Below are 22,042 nucleotides of genomic sequence, written 5' to 3' on the forward strand. Positions count from 1 at the left end.
TCCTTTTTGTTCCAGAAGAACCGTGGCTATTTGTGTCGTGAGGTCAAGAAAAGACCTGAGCTCATATATGAGGGACCCTTCGGGTTTCTGGTTCCACATGGGGAAGATGATGCTGTCTGCAGTGGATGTGGTCCATTGGGCCTGATTTCCGGGCCCTGAGGTCCTCCTTGGGAACAGCTTGGGTATATGTGGAGCCAAATTCATGCTTTAGGGTCCGATCCTGGTCCAGGCATGTTAAGTACATGCTGAAGGAAAAAATCCTGGAACGGTGAATGAATGAGTGAATGCATCAATGGATGAATGCCAGTTCCAACCAGAGGCACAATTTTCAAGGTGGTGATTTTCATCCCAGTAGTTCTTTTGGCGTCCCTCCCTGTCCATTCCTTGTGGCCCCCTCCAAGGTGAGTATCCCCTGGGGCAGGGGAACCTCACAGGACTTCTCCAGGCCTGGCGCCTACTGCTGCCACCTTCTTTCTGCATCTTGTTACCTCTCACTTCCCTCGCATCAGAATGTAAGTCTTCTGAATCACATCCCCCAGAGCTTGTAACTCCTCGGCTAAGATCCTGTTCTCATGGGAAAAGCCCCCGTCTGGCTTTCCAGGGATACTACTCTAGTCCAGGTATGGCAAATGGGACAGACTCTAAGTGATTGCTAGTTCTTGCTAGGGCAGTGGTCCACAGTGTCCCTCTACCGAAGGTTCACCTGGACATCCTTTTAGATGCGGATTCCCTGGTCCCAATCCCAGAGAGTCTGACCCAGCATGGGATGCAAGCCGGTGGTCATAATCCTTCTAACAGAATCCCAGGTGCTTCTGGGGTGGGTGGACAGTACACGTCGTGCTGGGTGGCAGGGTCCCAGGCTACATCTGGACTGGTCTGGGAAGAATGGTGAAGTTGCTCTGGGGGCTCCCCCAGGAGAGGTGTGGATGGGAGAGGCGGCACTGGGTCCTAAATCAGCCTTCCTCATCCTCCCTTGCCTAACCCTTTAGCTTAGAAGTACACATTTTTTAAAATGTGGGCACGTGATCAGAAATCCACGTTCCCTGTGTGCACCAGGATTTGTTAGTTGATTCCAGTGGTGATCTGGGTGTGTCTTCTTCACCTGGTCTCCAGTTACCAGAAGCGAATACTTGTGCCCCTGGAGACGACTAAAGTCTTTCTTTTTGAAGCTAATCCCTCCTAATGCCCCAGTTAGGGCTCCTGATGCAATCTGTTTCTGACTCATTTCTTCTTTTTGTCCGTTTCTGTATTCCTTTAGTGATCAGGTATTATTGGTTGCCCGCCCTGCAGAGACCTGGCTGGGTCCTGGTGATACAGTAAAGCTTGAGGGGCAGGGCCCCCCCTTCCGAGTGCCACAAGCAGTCGCCCTATTAGTGTGAAAGGTGGGGCTGAGAGGGCTGGCAGGGCTGGCTTCTTGGAGGGATACTGAGGCCTGACAGACTCCGCGGTAAGAGGAGGGTAAGGGGAAACATGTCTGATATGCTCAAGGGAGATAAGAGGAGACTCAGAGCTGCCCTGACCCAGTGAGCCCGGGTCAGAGCCAGGCCCAGCGCACGGCTTCCCTGATGGGATGCTTCTGACCGTGAGATCAGGGGTGGGTCTGAAAAATGTTTCCCCTCTTAATGATTCGTAAAAGAAGCTGAGAACGCCATCCCGTAAGGCCTTACGCCTTTATGAACTGAGTTTGTAGCGTCTTTTCCAATCTTAGTTAAAGAGCTCTGACAAAATGTGCAGTGGTGAGCAGGAAACTCTCTAGGTCTGCACGCAAAGTGTAAAGCACTTGAATGCTGGAATATCAAGGCCCTTCTTCCCTGAAGATAAGAAGGAAGCTTTACAAGATTAGACCCTCTGCATTCCTTGTGTGTGGGAACAAGTTGGATGCTGTGTTCAATCAAGGCGTGGCTGAAGGTTGATGGGTGCTCTGGTCGTGACTGTCCCCTCCCCAGAGGCCCCAGCCAGAGCTGTCTTCCTGACAGCTCCCTGCTGGCTGTGCTGGGAGCTCTCTCCATGAGGGGAAGGACCACAGGGAGAGCCTTCTTGCTGCTTCTCCAAAGCAGAAGAGCGCCTTACACATTGCCGGGAGCCTCAGGATTTCATGCTCACCCAGCCAGCCCCGTCAGGACACACCAGTCTCACGTAATGCCTTTGACTGGCATCCCGGCCCAGAAATTTTCTAGGAAGGGGGGGTGTTTATCATTGTTATCGTAATTATTAAAAGCTCATTATCCCCTACCTTTAGAATTTTAGCTTCCCTAATTACTGGCCTGGCCCTCGGAAGGAAGCGGGGGAGGATGGGGACTTGCTGAGAGATGGCAGGGCACAGTGTTTATGGGAAATGAGGCCTCATGCCTGGAATTAATAATAAGTAATAATTAACAGTAATGTTTGGGATTAATAAGTCTATGACTTCTGAAACTTCCAGGACTCCCTGGACCAGTCTTGCAGAGCCTTTGGGGGAAAAAAATGAGGTAGAGAGACAGCCTGCCATTGGATAGGCCTGGTTCAGATTCCCGTTCTCCCTCTCCTGGCTGGGTGATGGCATCCTCTCTGAGTCTCAGCTGCTGCTTCCCTAAAACGGGAATTATACCCTCTCTCCAGAAGCCGTGGTGCCCCCAGCATCTAGAAAGGGGAGGGACACTTCCCTGGGGGAAGGGAGCTAGCTGCAAGCATCAGAACCTTCAGAACGCAGGGGCTTTGGGGACTGTGATGAACCCCCCCCCTCCCCTGTATAGGATTGTCACAAGGACCGGCCCCGACACATGACACACACAGCACCCGGCCCTTCGTAGTCATTTATGAACGGTCGCCATTATTTATCACCTTGTAAATCTTGAGTTCTTACTGCTCTTTTCTAAGATTTGTGGGTACTTTCTCCAGCATTATATTTCTTTAAGCATGCCCAGTTTTGCTCTAGAATTAGAGCTCAGTTCTAGAAAGCAGTGCTCACTTTCGAGGAATCATTACCTGCACATTCCAGTTTTCTAGCTTGGATGCCGTGAGTGCTGGATTTGCCCTTCAGAACATTCCTGCTGGGAGGTTGACACCGAGGGTGTTTTGAGTTTGTGTTTTGGGGTTGTTTTGTTATTGTTGTTGAGATTACCAAATTTCCCAGGCCGATTCATGCCCGAGGCTGAGGCTGGAGATTTGCTGGGGTTTTCGGCAGCTTGTCTGTTGTGCCAGCTAGTGGTCAAACATGTACCCAGGTTTCTCTCCTGGGTACATGAGTTCTGGTTCTCCTCACTGCTCCTCCAGCCCTGTGGCCCTTGAACTTGAGCCCACACCAGAATCACCTGTTCAGACATTTGGGCGGTCTCCAAGTAACTCCACATGGGATGGTTATTAGTTGCAAAGGGAAAAGTGGTAACTTCTCAGTGGAGACACCTGCGGACCCTACCATGCGGGACATAGCAACCTCAATTATCTTCTGATATGATACCCCCAGAAGAGTACAACCTCATTTCTGTGGCATCTTTGCCAAAATGTGTGATCTGAATTTAATCACAAGGAAACAACAAACAGACCCAAATCAAGAGACATTCTACAGTTAACTGGCCAGTACTCTTAACTTTGTCAGGGTCACGAAAGACAAAGATGATGGAACTGTCCCAGACTGGAGGGGACCAAGGGGGCATGGTAGTGAAATACATTGTGAGGTCCTGGACTGGATCCTGGAGCAGGAAGGAACCTTAGTGGACACTTGGCAAAATGTGAATATAGTCTGTAGAATATTACATTTGAGAGTTAATATTATTTTGTCACCGTTAGTGCTCTGATTTAGGTAATGAAGCTGTGTTTTGTAAGATGTTAACTTTGGGGGAAGCTGGGTGAAAGGTCCCAGCATCTTTTCCACACCAGGGTGTGGATGGAGTAAAGTACTTGGATTTTGGAGCCGGAAAGGCCTGGTCTGGCTTCACATCCTGACTCTGATAACCGTTAGCCGAGTGACACAAGGTAAGTCGCATTACCTGTCCAAGCCTCCGTTTCCTCATCTGCCCACCACCTGGAGTGGCTGTGAGGATAAACGAGGCGCCGTGTGCAACCCACAGTGTGTAACATTCCCTTCCCCAGTGATAAAGGAGGGATTTGTCTTCTTTCCTACCTTCCAGCCTTTCCCTGACCTGCCCTTTATCTCCTTCAGTCTCTCCAAGTGAGAGAGTGCCCCTCTTTCAGTCTCCGCCGTGCACCCTGTCACGTGGTATTTTCAGAAACCTGCATGTACATTTACGCCCAAGGTCTAGAAAGCAGGTTCTATAGGTGAGAAACTCTCTGACTGGCTCTTGCTGGATGAAGCCTGAGATAGGATTGAGTCCCGGCGCATCCTGCCTCAGCTGCCCTTTTGCCAGCTCAGGCATCCTCTAGGATTCTTGTTCAAAGCCCTCTGGCCCTTACTGCTCCCGGGCCAGCAGCACGGGCGTCACCTGAGAGCTTGTTGTAAACACAGAGTTCCAGGCCCCACCCCAGACCCAGAGACTCAGAATCTGCATTTCACCCGGTGATAGGAGATTCAAAAAGTCCTCTACTCAAGGACTGGACATAGAAGAGGACTCCAAACCGGGAGAGCAGTTTCGTTGTGCATCTCTACAGTGGGGGGCTAGATGAGAGTCGATACGAGAGCTGAGAAATGTGAGCTCAGGATAGAAAAGTCTTTAGGACGCATCGCTCAGGCCCGGCCCCGTGTGGAATTCTCTCCCCCGGAGAGAATTTAGAGGCCTGAGGTCCTGCTGACAGCCTGGAATTCCAGCCGGGGCCTCTACATGGGGTTGCCTGTCCAGGGTCTTGCCTGGGAGGGGTTGTTTATTTTCCGTGGGACTTGGGTTTCTCACCCTGTGTGCTCGTTCGTGCCAAGCAGGCCTGGGGCCTCCATACAGAGGCTGGTGGCATCCTGCTGCTGAGGGTGCCCACAGGAAATGGACACAGCAGCACAGGCCGCTGCTAGGTGACAGAGGCTTTGTGGCAGGCCTAATCGCTCTCAGCTGGACTCAGGTGCTGTGCAGGTTGTCTTTTAAACTAAGCTAACCTTTCTCGGATGATCCAGCTTTAAGTGCCTTTAAGTTAAACCATCACTAGGACTCTGTGAGGTGGGACCACCACTAACCCCATTTTACAGCCTTGGACTCCAGGACTTAGAAAGGCTAACAGGGGCCTAAGGCTACGTAGCTTGTAAGTGGAGCTGGGGTTCGAACCCAGAGCTTCCTTCAAGCCCAGCTCTTGAGCCCTATGTTGTACTGGCCCAGGTTCCCTTCCGGTGTCTAAAGCAGGATGGCCACCCCAGTGCCCTCATACACAGAGGGGAGGCAGTGACCCTGCAGTGTCCTTCCTGCCTTTCTGTGCTTGCCCTGGGTGGACCACCTGCCAGGCCCTCTGGCCCTGCCCTCTGGTGGGGCTCGACCTGCTGGCGGTCACTCTTGGCATGCTGGGGACAGGTGTTGGGTTCTGGGTGTAGATCTTCAATTCCAGAAGAAGGCAGAATGGCAGGCCGGTAGACCAGGCAGAACGTAGGGCGGTCGATGCTTGTCATGGTGCAGCTCCTGGTGGCCGGGCTGGGCCAGGCTCCAGTTTCCACACAGTGGCTTTGAAGTGTGGCCACTTTGACAGGGTCTGGGGCAGTCATGGGGTGGGCTACACCTGGGCAGGAAGCAGCTCAGGAAAGCACCGCAGGTCGAGGCCGCGTTGTGCGGTCGCTCTTCCCGTTCCGCAGTCATTTTCCTTCCTTTGCTTTCTCCTTTCTTACAGATGAGCATAGGGAAGTGGAAAACCACCAGCAACTCTAAATTAATACCCAGCCCGTGTGGCTCATCCTTTTCCCACAACTCCAATGAGGGAGAAGCTGGTGTTTTAAAAACTCTGGTTCTCTTTCAGACTCAACTGAAAGGCTCAGAGGTAATTAGCTATTCTAGAAAGACTGTATCATCACCTTAAAAAGCTGTCTCGGTTCCCTGGTGGCGCAGTGATTGAGAGTCCGCCTGCCGATGCAGGGGACACGAGTTCGTGCCCCGGTCCGGGAAGATCCCACATGTCGCGGGGCGGCTGGGCCCGTGAGCCATGGCCGCTGAGCCTGCGGGTCCGGAGCCTGTGCTCCGCAACGGGAGAGGCCACAACAGTGAGAGGCCCGTGTACCGCAAAAAAAAGAAAAAAAATAGCTGTCTCGTGGGAGTAACCATTATCTGTAGTGGGATGGGAACACGGCAATAAAAATAGACCCTGGACCCTCGTCTGCAGGAGCTGAAGGAAACCAGCCAATTGGTTTAATGAAAATTAGGCAGTGGACCAAAAGTTGCCACTCTCTCGCTTTTTAATTTGAAAAAAATCTCATTAAAAGAATACATTTTACTATGAAAATTTAGAGGAGTCAGAAAAGCACAAATAATAAAGAAAAATCACCCTTAATACCACCATTTGGGTGAATTGCTCTCAGCATCTTGGCAAATACACCTCCAGTCTCCATTTCCTTTGTTCATGAATAAATGTTGATTTATACAAAATTGGGATCATGCTGACGTATAGTTTTATAAATCACTTTTTTCACTCAGTAATATCTGTCTTTTCCTCATGTCATTACATGCTCTTTTTACTGGTGAAATGGCTGCATTAGGTAAAGGCATCGTAGTTCATCTAAGGACAGCAGCAACAAGGATGGAGATGACGACGAGTAGGTTTTGTCTAGACGTTGCTTGGTGCCAGGCACTGTTCTAAGCTCTATCGGTAAACTCACTTTATCATCACACAGTGCTGTGAGATAGGTACTCTTGTTATTCCCATTTAGTCTTTGATGTTTGAGATTTAAGCCTTTCCTTTTAAAAAAATATGTATTTTAAACAACTCTGTACTAAGCATACATGTTTAAACACATTCTTAGTTTCCCATAGGTTGCTGCTGGGTCAAAGGGTCTGCATATTTTAAAGCTTTGATGCCCGTTCCCCATCATCCTAGAATGAGTCTCCACTCCCTGTCCCTTTTCCTCTTTCCACTTTTTGGTCTGGAGGTGGCCTCACAGGGGGCCTGTGAGGTGAGAGCAGGTGATTCTTCGGTGTCTGCTGTATGTTGGACCTTGTGACTGAGGGGTCTGGAGAGGGAGCAAGTCTTTGGTCCTGGTTCTTTAGGACCAGTCGCCTAGACCCCTTGTTTGTTCTTTGTTGCCTCGTATTGTTGGTTAAGTCCAGTCTCTTGATTTGGTGCCTCCCAGTCAGACTGAAAAGTTCTTGCGAGCAGAACCATTTCCCATGTGTCTTCTCGTAGCTTGGCATGCTACACAGGGGACGTGTTCTGTAAACATGGGCCGATTGAGCAGAGAGGAGAACAGTGTTAGTAAATATGGGTAGACTTTACTAGTGGCTGAAACAGATTTTGGAGGAGGTGAGATCTGACCACCCCGAAGGCCAGATCTGTGGCGAGCAGGCCTCCTGCATAAGCCCATTGGGTTGCATGGGTGTGGGTCATTTGTCCATCTGAGTAAGGTGACCTTGACTCATGGCACCCCCATGAGACTCAGGGCTGTCTGGTCCTCGGGGATTTGCGGCTGCCCCAGAACGGACGGAGTGAAGTCAAGGTATCGGAGCCTGGCAAACATGTGGGACCACCTGGGCTGCAGAGACTGGGGCTGCCACATTCCTGTGTGCACCTCCCCTGTCCCCGTATTCTGGAGAGCCTCCATGGAGTTCCTGAAGTGGCTGGACATTACTGTGTGACAGTGGTTTTTAAAAGGTGTGCCCTGGGACAGTGTAGCAAATGTCTATTGATTCCTTCCTAGGTGCCAGATCCCGTGCTGTACACTGGGGGTGTAGGGACGTATAAATCGTGGCTCTTTCCCTCTAGGAACTGGTGGAAAGGCCATCTTGTAATGGTTATAAGACAGGGTGAAAGGTTAGCTGTAAATAAAGCCGGGAACAGGGGTCCAAGCTCATTTCTGTTCCCACCAGTGGCCTGTGCACACAGGTCACCCCCCTGGGATCTTAACTATGCTGATTCTCAGCAGGGAAAGGGTTAGCTGTGCCTGGAGGCCTGGCCCTCAAGGCAGTGCAAGGTGCATGGGGGGAGAGGGCTGGCAGCTGAATGTGACAAACAGACGTCATGTTTCATCAGAAACAAAAGCTAAGAATAGGGTAAAGGTGGCAGTGGTGTGAGCTTTCTGTCACTCACTTCTGTGCTCTTGGGATTTTTTTTTTTTTTTTACAATGAGAATGCAGCCATGTTTATTGTGTTTGTATAAATAAAATAATTTAGAAGATAAACAATAAGAAAAAATTAATTAGTCTTGGACTCCAAACTCTTCAAGGACTCCTCTCCTTTCAAAACTGTATCGTAGTAAGTCACTGCCCCACGATTATTTTGCGATGAGGAAGACATGTCCCGTATTTCACATGGGAGAGGAGGGAGTGACCTGCAGAATATTTCTGGCCTCTCGAGCTTTGCAAGGGGTTTCAAGTTTCACTGCCAAAGTGGCCCTTCAGTTCTGGGTCCCAGCGCTGTGTGGGGAAGAGTGAAAGCGTTTTGTCTCTAGTGTAATTTAGAGAACTGAGCTGCAGGTGAAAAGCATGGAGTGTGAGTCTTTTCCCCCAAATGAGGTGGCTTTAGATTTTGTATTGCATGTTTCACTTTTGAAAATGGTTAACAGATTCCCAAAGTGAGCAGGCCATTTTATCAGGATGGTGGAGTGAGTAGCACTCAGAAACCAGAGCTCTAGCTATTTTTTTTTTTTTAAAGGTTTATCACCTCTGCAAAGTGGCATTTTCTGCAAAGAGGGAACAAGGATAGCAAAGAGTGTCGAAGACAAAACCCCATAGAAACTCTCTCTCGGACTCTGGGGTAATGGGGCCACTGACCTAAATAAGGGCAGAAATCCTCCAGTACAATGAGCTCACACTGCCAGGACGGGCTGAATTGAGGCCGCGACGTCCTCCACTCACACTCCAGCCCCATGTGCATTCAAGCCCCAGACGACATGCAGGCCGCGGTCCAGAGACAGCCAGACCGCTGCAGACCCTCCCCAAAAGGGTTTCCTGACTCCAGGCACCTGGTTGAAGGCTGGGTGATAACAAGGCTGAATCCCTGGGCGGAGACACTAACTAAGGAATAGGGTTTTATCATAAGAATCCCAAGAAATGAGCAGATCTCGTCGGGCTCCAGGGCTGGGTCAGAGAGAACAGTTCTTGGTAGACCATCCAAGAACAGCGCTGAGGCAAAATACAACGTGAGCCACATGTGCAATTTTCAGTTTTCTGAAAGCACAGTTTAAAAAGGTAAGACAGAATAGGTGGCATTAATTTTAATTTAACCCAATATATCCAAAATAGTCACATTCAACATGTATGCACAGAATCAGTATAAGAATTACTAATGAAATGCTTTACCTCCTTTTAGTGTGCTCTTCAAAATCCAGTGTGTGTTTTACCCTTAGCAGCATATCTCACTTCAAAGCCATCACATTTCAAGTGCCCAGGAGCCATATGTGGCTCATGGCTGCTGTCTTGGACAGTGCAGGTCTAGAAGCTGTATCACTCAACGTCTTACAGAGTGAGGCTGAAAGGCTGCCGAGGTGCTGTCTGGACCTGTGGGATCACTGTAACTTTGGGTGTAGGGTCCTCATAGCATTCTTCTGCTATTAAAAAGAAGCTTTCAACCTTAATAAGTTATAGATAATAATACTTTATATTTTCATAGGACTTTTCTATTACAAGATACTTTAGTATGCTCTCCTTTGCACCGCTAAAACTGTGAGAGAGGCCAGGCAGGTACCATTCCTTTGGAAAATGTTTATTAAGGGTCTGTTGGGTGCTAGGTCCTGATTGGTAGACAGCTCCTGCCTTCTTGGAGCTCCGATTCCAGTGGAGGAGAAAAGCAATTCATGTGTGACTGTAGTTAGAACCGTAGTGGGTATGAGGAGGGGCTATGGAAACACAAGAGAAACACTTCTAATTCTGCCCAAGACGTCAGGGGAAGCACTTCAGAGGAGAGATATTTGAGTAGAAAGATGGAGAATGACACCTTTGCTAGGCAGATAAATGGAGGGTGAAGGGGAAACGCGTTCTAAACATGATACATTCGGGTTAGAACTTCTGAACCTGGTATGTCCATTTTACAGCCCAGACAGTTCAGGTCTGGCTGCTCAGAATCGTACTGGGTGTTCATAGGAGATGGATCCCAGAGGAGTTTGAGTTAGCTAGGCCTAGAGCAGCTATTCACCTGGGAAAAGTGTACCTGGGCACGATCTTTAGGAAGGGAATAAGTGGTGGGAAGAGCCCTACCCTGAAACTTAATGATCAGGTGACCTCACTTCCAGGGTCCTTGCCTGCTGGCAGCTACCATTTTTTGTTTTGAGATCTGACTTAAGAATATTTTGCATACAATTCTGTATTGTCGTTCAGTTAAAGTTCAGTAAGGATGCATGCTTTCAGTGCTGTTTTCAGTGTTTCTGTTATTGTTACTGGGGAGTCTTGGGGGAGACATCACCATTTCTGGAGGTTTCCAGTCCCAGGTGAACTGACTGCCCATCTGGAATTTCAGTGCAAGGATTTTAACCCAGACAGGGAGCTGGGCTCTTGCCTTTTGTACATACAAGGCCATTGGCCACCACTAGGGCAGGACAGAGCGCCCACATGCCTGCCTGAGGCCTGCTGCCCTCCAGGAATGGTGAGCTTCCTCTGCACTCAGCAGTTTTTATTTTTATCTCATCAGCGTGTTCCTGCTTTTAAAGTGTGAATCCTAGTGACCCGAATGAGCTGTCTGCCTGGGCCTGGGCCAGCGGGACCAGGTTACTCCAGTTCAGAGGCAGCCCTGGGCTGGGGTGGCAGGGATGGGGGTTCCCTGTGTGACTGGATGAAGTGGGGCAGGGAGCCAGAGTGGCCTGCCAGACTGACAAGCTCTCAAACTGGGAAAAGGTTACGCTTAAAGTAAAGCGCGCCCTGTATTCCTCCCTCCCTCATCCCCTTCATAGTAGCCCTTTGAAAAGAACAAGCACAGTTTACAAAATTCTGATGCTAATATTTAGAAGCATGAAATCAAGTGTGTGTACCTCTCCAAGTTTGGCTGTAGATGGAATTCAGGCCTGTTGGCTTTGGCGTTCACACACGTGAGGCTGTGTGTGGCAGGGATGGGGGTTCCCTGTGTGACTGGATGAAGTGGGGCAGGGAGCCAGAGTGGCCTGCCAGACTGACAAGCTCTCAAACTGGGAAAAGGTTACGCTTAAAGTAAAGCGCGCCCTGTATTCCTCCCTCCCTCATCCCCTTCATAGTAGCCCTTTGAAAAGAACAAGCACAGTTTACAAAATTCTGATGCTAATATTTAGAAGCATGAAATCAAGTGTGTGTACCTCTCCAAGTTTGGCTGTAGATGGAATTCAGGCCTGTTGGCTTTGGCGTTCACACACGTGAGGCTGTGTGTGTGTGTGTGTGTGTGTGTGTGCGCGTGCGTGCGTGCGTGCGTGCGTGCGCGCGCGCGCGCTCTTTCCCTGGGATTGAGGGGCAGCTGCCCCAGGCTCTCAGGGGAAGGATAGGGTAGAGTTTTAGAAACAGGAAGGCAGATGGCCTTCCCCACCCCACTGCTGGCTCAGGAAATTGGCACGAATCAGAGGGAAGAAATATAATATTTGTGGGCCCCCTATGCTGTACCAGGAACTGTGTTAAGTACTTTTCCTCTGTAGGCCCATGAGTCCCACACAGCTGCTCTGTGGGCTTATCATTATAGAGGCAGTTTTCCTTCCATAGGGCAGTGGTTCTCCAAGTGTGGTACGCAGAGCAGCAGTATCACCTGGGAACTTGTTAGAAATGCAGGTTCTCAGGCCGCGCCCGCGCTCTCCAGACTGAGGACTCTGGGGAGGGGCCGAGCTATCTGTGTTTTAACAAGCCCTCCAGGCAACCCTGAGGCACTCCAAAGCTGGGGAACCCCTACCCCAGAGGTGAGAAACGCAGACCCAGAGCTAATCTGGGCTCAAACCTCAGGCGTGTGGCTTCGGGCAAGTTGGGCAACCACTCTGCACCTCAGTGTCCTCATTTGTAGATTGGGGGTGTGAATAGTAACCTGCTTCATGGGGCTGTGTGGAACTGCATTAGGGAATATATGGTAAAACTAGAGCGGTGCTGGCACGTGGTGAGCAGGCCCTAAGTGTTTGCTCTCACTCACTCAGAGTCAGCCAGCTTTGATCCCAGGTCTGCTGGACCTCAAAGCCATCTACTTAGAAACCTAATTGTACCAGCTGTCCCTTAGAAACCTAACTCAATTAGCTGTCACCACATTGCATTCTGCAAAAAATGTAGGCTGCTCTGTAGGCCTAGACTAGCCAGGGGTTCTCCTCTCTCTCTGCCTGCTCCAGTTCCTTAGTAGGAGATGCTTGGAACACAGAGAGAAGGATTTTAAGGCCAAGGCCAAGTTTAGCATATGTGTGCCTTTACTGATTAGTGTGTCTGTCTTGGATGCACAAGGGGTTGTTTTCTCCTGCTGTTGCTGGTTGTCAGGCAGCTTAGTGGGCATTTCTGATCCTTTCCTGTTACCGGGTTTTAATGGAAGGCTGTTAGGAGTCACCGCTCAGTGCAGTAGGCCAGAGGACTGTGTGGGCCGCACACGTTCAGGGCGGGGCGGCCGGAGGCTGCGTGTGGCTCGTGGGCCTTGCCTGGCCCGGGAATTAACGTGCTCCTTGGCCTGGTGCTGTCTCTTTTGAGACTTGGGGAGGTGCTGTGGCCACAGGAAAGGGCTGGTTGAGAACCGGGATGTTCTGAATCCTGGCCAAATGTCTTTCCGCTTTACCATGATTAACAGGCGCTTTTAGCCCCATTTTGCAGCTATGGGAAGGGCTGCCATAACAATGTACCACAGACTGGGCAACTTGAACAATGGAAATTTATTTCCTCGTGGTTCTGGGGACTAAAAGTCTGAGATCAAAGTGTCAGTAGAGTTGACTTCCGAGGCCCCTCTCTGTGGCTTGTAGATGACTGTCCTCTCTTCCTGTGTTTTCACATGGTCTTGCCTCTGCACCTAGCTGTGTCTAAATTTCCTCTTCTTTTAAGGACACCCATCATATTGTATCAGGGCCACCCTACTGGCCTCATTTTAACTTAACTACCTCTTTAAAGACCATTCTCTGATTACAGTCACATTCTGAAGTCCTGGGGGTTAAGACTTCAACATATGGATTTGGGTAGAGATGGGACACAATTCAACCCATGACGCCCGGCCTCGGACTGTCCACGTGGGTCTTTCAGAAGAGGGAATCCTGTGTGGCAGGTTGGCCCTGAGGTCACTGAGTTCACTGAGGGCAGAGAGGAGGGAGGCGGGGAGGGGGGTCGGACATCCGGTGGGCAGTGAAGGTTTCTCAAGCAGAGAGGTAGCTGGAGGTGGAGAGGCGGGGTGGGGTGTGAGGGGAGTGCGGGGAAGGAGGACCCCAGTTTCAGGAGGTGGTTGCTTGTAATAGTGCAGGCAAGTGACAGCGAGGGTCCAGAAATACACGCTGGATCTTCCGGAAGAAAATTTTCCACATTTTTACTGGTAGAGTTTTGAATGACTTGAATACGAGGAAAGGTAGACCAGTTTCTTGGATGAGAATACTGCATTTTGCAAAGATGACAGTTCTTCCAGAGTCAGTGCCTAGAGTATTTAATGATTCCAGTTAAATCCCAGTGGGCTTTTGGGAACACGACAGAATGATTCTAAGAGTCTTTTGAAAGAATAAAGAGCTGAAAATAGTCCAGACAGTTTTTCATGAGGGAGGGTAATGGTGTCTCCTCGAGTTTGTTGCCCACACCCCGTCCCGAGTGACCTTTTAAAAACATGAGTCAGGTCCCATCTGATGGTGTCATCCTGTCGCACAGAACAGAATCCACCTTCTTTACCGGGACCTGCAGGCCCTCTCGCCCGTCGAGGTCCAGCTACTCGGGCTTCCTCCTCGGCCTGGAGAACCCCCGGGCTCGTGGCCGTCCTCACACTCGCTGCTGCCTCTGCACAGAATTGTTCTCTCTGGTCCAGACTGTCTCCTGCCTCACTCGTTCTTGTGATTCAGGTCTCTGCTCAAAAGGCAGCTCAAAGCCTTCCTCGAACACCCTGTCTACACCACACTCTCTCCTGCCATTTACTCTCCGCTGCTTTTCTCTGGATTATACGCTTCACTTACAGCGAGGTGGGCTCCGACCCACACTGCCTGGATTCATTGTCCGGCTTTGCCCCTTACTACTGTGTGGCTACCTGGGCGTCGGTTTTCCTCGTCTGTAAAATGGGAATGACACTGCCTATGTTATGGGCTGTTGCGAGGATTAAATTGGACACGTAAAGTGCCCAACAGATCCTGGCACACAGAGTAGGCGTTCAATAAATGTTGTTGTTATTACTTGTTCAACGTTCATTCCCCCACTAGAAAGGGAAGCAGACAGAGGAATTCTTTGCCTGCTTCACTGGTGTGTCCTCAGTGCCCGGAACTGTGCCTCGTACACAGTAGGGGCTTGGTAGATATTTGTTGAGTGAATACATGAAAGCATGACGGTAAAACATATAAAGGCACTGTAATTAAAGTAGTGATTGGTGTATGAGTAGAGGTGCAGATAAAAGGAACAGAATAGTACCTCAAAAGCCAACCCTAGCTTTTCTGAGAATTTAAAATAGGATGATGGAGCATCAGAAATCAGTGGGGAGAAGGGATGGATTATTTATTAAGTGACCAATGCAAAATAATTACATCCTCTCTCGCAGCATACACCAAAATAAATTCCAATTTGACATTTCAAGTCAAACCATAAAAAAAAGGAAATATATGGGAATATCTTATTTTCTAGGGAAGGGTTGGCTTTCTAAGCACGAAGCACTGGGGAAAATAAGAATAAAGAGCAGTGGATTGGACTGTCTTTACAAATTAACTTCTGTATATCATAAGCATTAGAAACAAAGTTTATAGTCAATGTAGAAGAATTGCCACATGTAACGGAAAAAAAGTCCTTTACTGTATAAATTGTTGCTTATGTAAATCTGTAAGGAAAAACCATTAATAGCTCAATAGAAAAATTAGCCAAAGGGAAGATATAGACTGTGCACAAAAGAAATACAAGCAGCCAAGTAATATGGGGGAAAATGTTTAACTTATTGGTAATCAAAGAAATGCAAAGTAAAATGAGATATCATTTTTTTCCTATCAGGTTACCCAGCAGGGGTTACGTTGAGAAAGGCACTTTCCTAAATAGCTGGTGGGAGTATAGCTTGATAAAGCTTTTCCAGATTTATCACAGTTTGAAGAGGCTTAACTATATACATACCTTTTGACCTAGTAAAGCCAACTCTAAAAATGTAGCCTAAGGAAGTAGGTAGAAATGCATCTGATATATGTGCAAAGATATTCATTATTCATAAATAATAAAAATGTGGAAAAAATCTGCACATCCAGCAATAGAGGAAATAGTGAGTTGTGGTACATATACACAGGAAATATCATCCGGCCTTTAAAATTAATTTTTCTAAGATTATTGAATGTATCAGTTGTTAACCAGGGCCTTTTATTTGCATCATGATCACTAATGTCCCGTTGGCCAAAGCAAGTCACGTGACCAAACCCTGACTCGGGGGAGCAGATCACAAAGTGGTGACTACTGATGCCCACCAGGGTAACAGTCTACCATGTATATTCATTATATGCTTGCAGTTCCTAAACACAAGACACACAAAGACACATGCATATATGGAAATATGACAGAATGTTATCAGTGGTTATTCTCTAAAAATTTCTTATTCTGTGTATTTTCAAAAGTTCCCATAATAAGTATATATTTTTATCATCATAAACAAAAGATATGTATTGAATTAAGAAAGTATGGACTTCCCTGGTGGCACAGTGGTTCGGAATCCGCCTGCCCATGCAGGGGACACAGGTTCGAGCCCTGGTCCGTGAAGATCCCACATGCCGCGGAGCATCTAAGCCTGTGCGCCGCAACTACTGAGCCTGCGTCCTAGAGCCCGCGAGCTACAGCTACTGAAGCCCCATGCCTAGAGCCCGTGCTCCACAACAAGAGAAGCCACCGCAATGAGAAGCCCGCGCACCACGACGAAGAGTAGCCCCTGCTGGCCACAGCTAGAGACAGCCCGCGCGCAGCAACGAAGACCCAATGCAGCCATAAATAAATAAATAAATAAAATTTTTAAAAATTTCTAAAAAAAGAAGGTATGGCTCTGGGTTTGGAGAACTTAATATATGATAAAGGACAGATTCAGGAGATGGTTGGATGGGTAGAATTAATTGGTGTTCGTGGCCTTTTATATGATACATGAGGCTGGGAGCAGGCGGGTTCAAGAGTAACGTGGCTCAGGCCTTGACTGGATGGTGTCCAAGATGCAGGAAGGGGATGGGGGGCAGATTTCCTTTAACATGTTGAGTTTGAGATCCCTCCGCAGCATTGTAGTTAGAATCCAGCAGCTAGTGGAAATACAGAGCTGGAGTTCAGAAGAGAAGTCGGGGCTGGAGAAGGAAATAGTTTTTGAATCACTGGTGGTCATTGTGAGAGAGAAAATATGATTGGATCCTTGAGTTCACCAACCTTTAAGGTCCTGGCAGAAGAAGTGCCAGGTCCCTTCCAAGCCCTGACACTGCTTCACTGTAGCTTCACTCAGTGCCTTCCCTGACCCAGACCCGACACCACCACCCCCGCCCCATCATACGCACTCTCAGCACCTTGTGCTTCTCTTTTGGAGCGCTTGACATGTTTGCAATTAAGTGACCCCGTGTATAATTAATTGATCTGCGGAGGTGCCCCCCACTGGATTGTCAGCTGTGTGAGAGCAGGGCAGGGTCTGTCTCGTCCACTGTTGTTAATCAGGGTTGTCTGGCACAGGTTTTCCAGGAGGGCGAGTGAATGAAAGCACGTAGCAAGTAAACCAGAGAGGTAAACGGATAAGAAGGATTCAGAGAAGGTGTTGGGGGGCCCAGGAGAGTTTCAGGAGAAGATTTTCAAGGAGAGAGCAGGCACCAGTGCCAGACAGAGGTGAGAGGTCGAGAAAGATCAATGGAGAAAGTTTTAGAGTAGGGGTGCAAGCAGGTCCTGGGGGAAGGGAATGTGATCAGTTGCTCAAGAGCAAAGGTGGGCCGTTTGGTCTTGGAAAAGGGGATTGGAAGGTCTTCTGAGTGGAAGGATAATAAAGAGGGTGGGACAAACATGGTGGTCCCTCGGTATCCAGGGGGCATTGGTTCCAGGAGCGCCGTGGACACCAACATTCAGGGGTGCTCAGGTCTCTTATTAAATGGACTAGCACGGTAAATACAGTTGGCCCTCTGTATCCACAGACACCAGCATTCTCCAAAGAGCCCTCCTCACCAAGTCTGGTCAGGGAAATCTTAGATGCGTACCACGTATAGTTGGCTGTGTTGAAATCTTCACGAAAGTGGCATTCTTAGCTGTCATACCCTAATTCAGTGGTTCTCAAAGTATGGTTCCCAGTCTGGCAGCAGCTGCCTCTCTTGGGAACGTGTTAGAAATGCAAATTCCTATTTAAATAGAGGACCCTGGGGTGGGGCTCAGCAATCTGTTCTAACAGCACTCCAGGTGATGTTCACTAAAGCTCGAGAACCACTGCCCTAACTCCAAAAACACAAGCAAGTGTTTGTTGGAAATAAACTTGCTCCCCTGACATTTATGCAGGAGCCTCCAAGAGCAGGGATGTCTGTTTTCTTACCGCCTGCTTCCTGGAAGAGGTTTTGAAGTTGTCAACTCCAAACCTCCTTTGGAATTCCCTGAGGTTGGAGAACTGGGCTGATAAAGTTAGAGACCCCTGTCTTGCGGTCAGCAGTTTTTGTTGGGATCCCGGGCAGCTTTCCTGGACTGACTCTGAACAAGAGTTTCTGAGCCAGCGGTTCAGGGAGTGGGGCCCAGGCGCCTCCTGGGCCTCCCTGAATTCGCTATTTTAAATTGAAGACAGTGAATGACCCGAGGGGTTACAGACTGGAGGATAAGGTTTCACACATGGCAGCTGGAATTCATAGCTGTGGTGTCTGGGGCCTGTAGCTTTGAAAACTTGGTGAGATGCTGTTGCTTAACAAAAACCAGCCCCGGCCCACCCTCCATCCTGACCTCGACTCGGCACCATGCTGGGTCACCAAGCTTCTAGTGCACCTTGGGGTTCCCTGGAGATGAAAGCTTGGTGGCCCTGACTGCTGCTGTTACTTTAAAGAAGATTGACTTAGCTGCAGCTCACAGTATGGACACCCAGCAGCAAATGTTAATGGCTGGAGAGGTAGAGTGGGTTTTCTCCTCTTCGTAATTCAGAGGGACAGATATCCAGAGACCAGCCAGATCCCCACACATTAGAAGCTGACCCCAGAAACCAGGGGTAAAAATTTCCCAGATAACCAAGGCTGTCAGCAAAGAGGAAGTGCCCATTTGCCCCTGCAGTGGGGTGCTCACTGGCCTTCTAAAAGCCTGTCGACACGATGTCTGGGGGGCCTTGCTGCCTGGGATTTGTGTTCCAGACCGTTCTGCGTTGTTGAACAGTGTTGCGGGTAGATTCTGGGGAGCTGGGACCGGCCCCGTCCCCTGTTGGGGCTATTCCTGGGTGAGAGGCCACAGCAGGTAAGTGCCTGCACTGTCCCTGGGGGTTCCCTCTCCCTATCTGGAAAACCTCTGGGCTTCCCTGCAGACCACAGACTTGTGTCCAGTCTAACTAAGCTCCTTCTCATCTTGCACACTTGTGAAGGTAAATCTTCCTCTGCTTTCAAAACCACAGGGAAGATGGGAGCCCTTGGTTCTGGTTCTAGTTTATTCACATGATTTTGAGCCAATGACTAAATCTTTCCAAATACTCTTTTTTTTTCTCTCTCTCCCATGAGAGGGCTTTAATCATACTATTTCCAGCCAGTGGGCCTCTACGTAAAACTTTTGGGACAAAATACTGAAAGTAGTTATTTACCAAGAATATTTGGGAATCTAAAATTTCTGTATACACTGTTCTGGTGTCTCCAGAGAATATCCAGTTAACAAAGGAGAGGAGGGAGAGAGATGGTTCCAGAACTTCAGCTAAGTTACAGAGGTCTGGTTGTTTACTGATTACCCTGTACAGGGCTGCTAAAGCTCTTGTGGGCCTTCCTGTGTGACTCATAGGTGCTGGAAGCCATTCCCCAGGACTGTCCCTGACCCCCGCACCATCATTCACTAGTTCCGATGAAAGAAGAGTTAAAAATGCCAATAGGGCTTCCCTGGTGGCGCAGTGGTTGAGAGTCCGCCTGCCGATGCAGGGGACGCGGGTTCGTGCCCCGGTCCGGGAAGATCCCACATGCCGCGGAGCGGCGGGGCCCGTGAGCCATGGCCGCTGAGCCTGCGCGTCCGGAGCCTGTGCTCCGCAACGGGAGAGGCCCACGTACAGTGGAAAAAAAAAAAAAAAAGAAAAGAAAAGAAAATGCCAATAAAATGTTCCATTTCTCTAGTGGTCAAATAAATGTAAACTTGAATAGCATACTAACAACTTTTCCACCTATTGGATGAGGGAGGATTTACAGAAATTAACTCAGGGCAAGGGAGTAGGTTGTATAACTGCTGGTGGAAGTCTAAATCTGCAAAGCAGTTTTGCAGAATTTTTTAAGTCTTAAAAATGCACATAGCCATTGACCTCCTGGAAATTTTTTGTTTGAAACAAAGTTATGCAGAAAGTAGTATGTTCAAAGTTTTTCACCAAAATGATAATTAGAACAGTGAAAAATTAGAAACAGCCTTGATGTCCAACAAGGATTATTAATTATAGCATACATCTATAGCTGTATCTATATCTATCTTCATTAAAATTACATAATAATGACATGGAGTCATGTCAATTAATAATAATGACAATAATTTATAACTTAGTGGCAGTTTAAAAATAATAGAAACAGCATAAACATTATGATTCCAATTTTATAAACTATATGTATTCACTTTTTTAAGTCTAAAAGGGTATAAATCAAGATGATAATGGTAATTCCTAGGTAGCAGAATTATGGTTAATGTTACTTTTCTCTCTCTCTTTTTTTTTTTTGGTATTTTCTAAAATTTCTGCAATAAATATGTGCTTTGTAAATTACTTCTTTTAAAACAATAAATAAAAGATTCCTGTGAAATATACCCCCATAATTGCTGCTTTAAACAACTTCCTTCCCAGAACATCTAACTGGCTGGTTTGCATTACAAGAAGGGATGAACGTTTTCTTTTTACTGATTAATGAGGAGGCCATTGCCTCTGACAAAGCCCAGAAGTGAACTTCATCTGGCCTAAAAGGAAGAGAAGCCTTGGCAAGAGGTGAAAGGTCAGAACTGAAAGCCAGATAAAGAATTTTGGCTGCAGTATTAAGTTGGAATCACAGACCCTGTATTGTGTCAGATAACTTTCTAATTTCCAGTATTTTCTGAGAGTGGAAATTTTTTTTTCTCTTGCACATTCAGTTAATCATTCTTGCTCTATCCCAGAAAAATGAAACTAGTAACTAAGTTCTGAAGACGGTGGCAATGGCAGTTGAAAGCAGCAGTAGTAAGCCTCACTGGGCACAAATGACACTCTGCCTGTTCCTAAGAGTCGGGTGATGGGCTCGAGGGGTCAAGAGCAGAGCTGGTCTCATTTCCTTTGGTAGTGCACCCGGAGAGATCATTTATACCGAGAACTGTGTGCAAATACCATTCTTCTTGGCAGAAAATATGTGATCAAATGCAAAGCTCAGCTTTAGAAATATTCACTTCACGGTGGCTCAGCACGCTTAGGATGGAAACATTAGACGGTGGGAGAGGAGGGGGTGAGGGTGAATGGCGACTTCGTCCAGGTTAGGAGGGGCTAAAGAAAGCGTTAAGGAAGAGCCAGAGAGGAAGGCCCTGGAAGAGAAGCATTGATCCGGGTCTGCAGTAGAGCTGCGGGGTGGAGTTTCACACTGGGACCTGGACTCTGCAGGGAGCGGGTCAGTTGAAAATGAGAATTACTCTGAGGCCAGCCTTTGTGTGAAATATCAGAAACCAAACCACTGGGCTGCAGCATTACTTTGAAATGCATCAGTAACAAACAAAAAAACAAACAAGATAGATTGGTGGACGGTTAGGAAAAATGTGTGAGAAAGCAAATACGGGAAAATGCTAACGGTTGTGGAATGTGGGTGGTCGGTGTGCGGGGGGGTGTTCACTGCACAGTTCTCTAAACTCTCCGGAAGGTTTGAAAAAAAAAAAATCATAGTTAAAATATTGGGAACAAAAAGAGCAACTAGATGGCAAAACCTAAACTTGTGACATTTACACAGAAAACAGGTAACATGGAATCCCACAGGAATCCCCAAATACAAAAAGGTGGGGAACCAAAACCACCCCCCAGAACCCTTAATTATTGACCTGAGAGCTGGCCAGCATGCATGGAAAGTAATGTGTGTGTGTGTGTGTGTGTGTTTGTGTGTGTGTTGCCTCCATTCCCACAGGATTTGATACACATAGAGAAACACCTACAAATGCAAAAGATGAAAATATTGGAAGGAAGCCTAGTGAGTGACAAGGGAAGATAGGGAACTAAGACAAGATCACCCCTGGAGACACACCCCACATGGTTCTGAATGAGTTGCTACAGGAAGACCACAGGAAAGCAAAGTGCAGAAGGGAACAGGGTCAGCTACAGTCCTCACCTTTTGCCAGGTGAGGTCATTCAGGAGGGGGACACAGTCCCCACTGTAGATACAAAAGTGCTTTTTTTTTTTTTTTTTTTTTTTGCGGTACGTGGGCCTCTCACTGTTGTGGCCTCTCCCGTTGCGGAGCATAGGCTCCGGACGCATAGGCTCAGCGGCCATGGCTCACGGGCCTAGCCGCTCCGCCGCATGTGGGATCCTCCCGGACCGGGGCACGAACCCGCGTCCCCTGCATCGGCAGGCGGACTCTCAACCACTGCGCCACCAGGGAAGCCCCAAAAGTGCATTTGATTGGGTTGTTTCTTATACCTCCCTCAGTGAAAGCCAAGGAATACTGTAACCAAAAGTGGTTCAGGAAAAGCAGTTGGGGGAGGGTGGTGAAAAGTATTTCTTCCTGCAGGAAAAATTATCTTCTGATGATATTTGCAGCGTTTTCTGATTGTATTAGCCAGATGTCTCCTTCTTGTGTAAACA

At 48.2% G+C, this 22,042-nt stretch overlaps 1 protein-coding gene across 5 annotated transcripts in view; it reads left to right on the forward strand.

Moving 5' to 3' along the window:
* Positions 1 to 22,042, forward strand: part of EEPD1 (endonuclease/exonuclease/phosphatase family domain containing 1) — a 78,560-nt gene that overhangs the window by 41,279 nt on the left and 15,239 nt on the right. Inside the window, exon 3 of one of the 5 annotated variants that reach the window (XM_028489895.2) lies at positions 15,108 to 16,669. The exons of 3 other annotated variants lie outside the window; for them this stretch is intronic. In XM_028489895.2, coding sequence (XP_028345696.1) covers positions 15,108 to 15,231 — 124 coding nt within the window. In that variant the 3' untranslated portion in view covers positions 15,232 to 16,669. Of the gene's footprint in view, positions 1 to 8,700; positions 8,981 to 15,107; positions 16,670 to 22,042 lie in introns of those variants that run through there. One more of the 5 variants, XM_028489896.2, reaches the window with a different exon arrangement.

Source organism: Physeter macrocephalus, chromosome 5 (assembly GCF_002837175.3).
Source record: "Physeter macrocephalus isolate SW-GA chromosome 5, ASM283717v5, whole genome shotgun sequence".
Lineage (NCBI taxonomy): Eukaryota > Metazoa > Chordata > Mammalia > Artiodactyla > Physeteridae > Physeter > Physeter macrocephalus.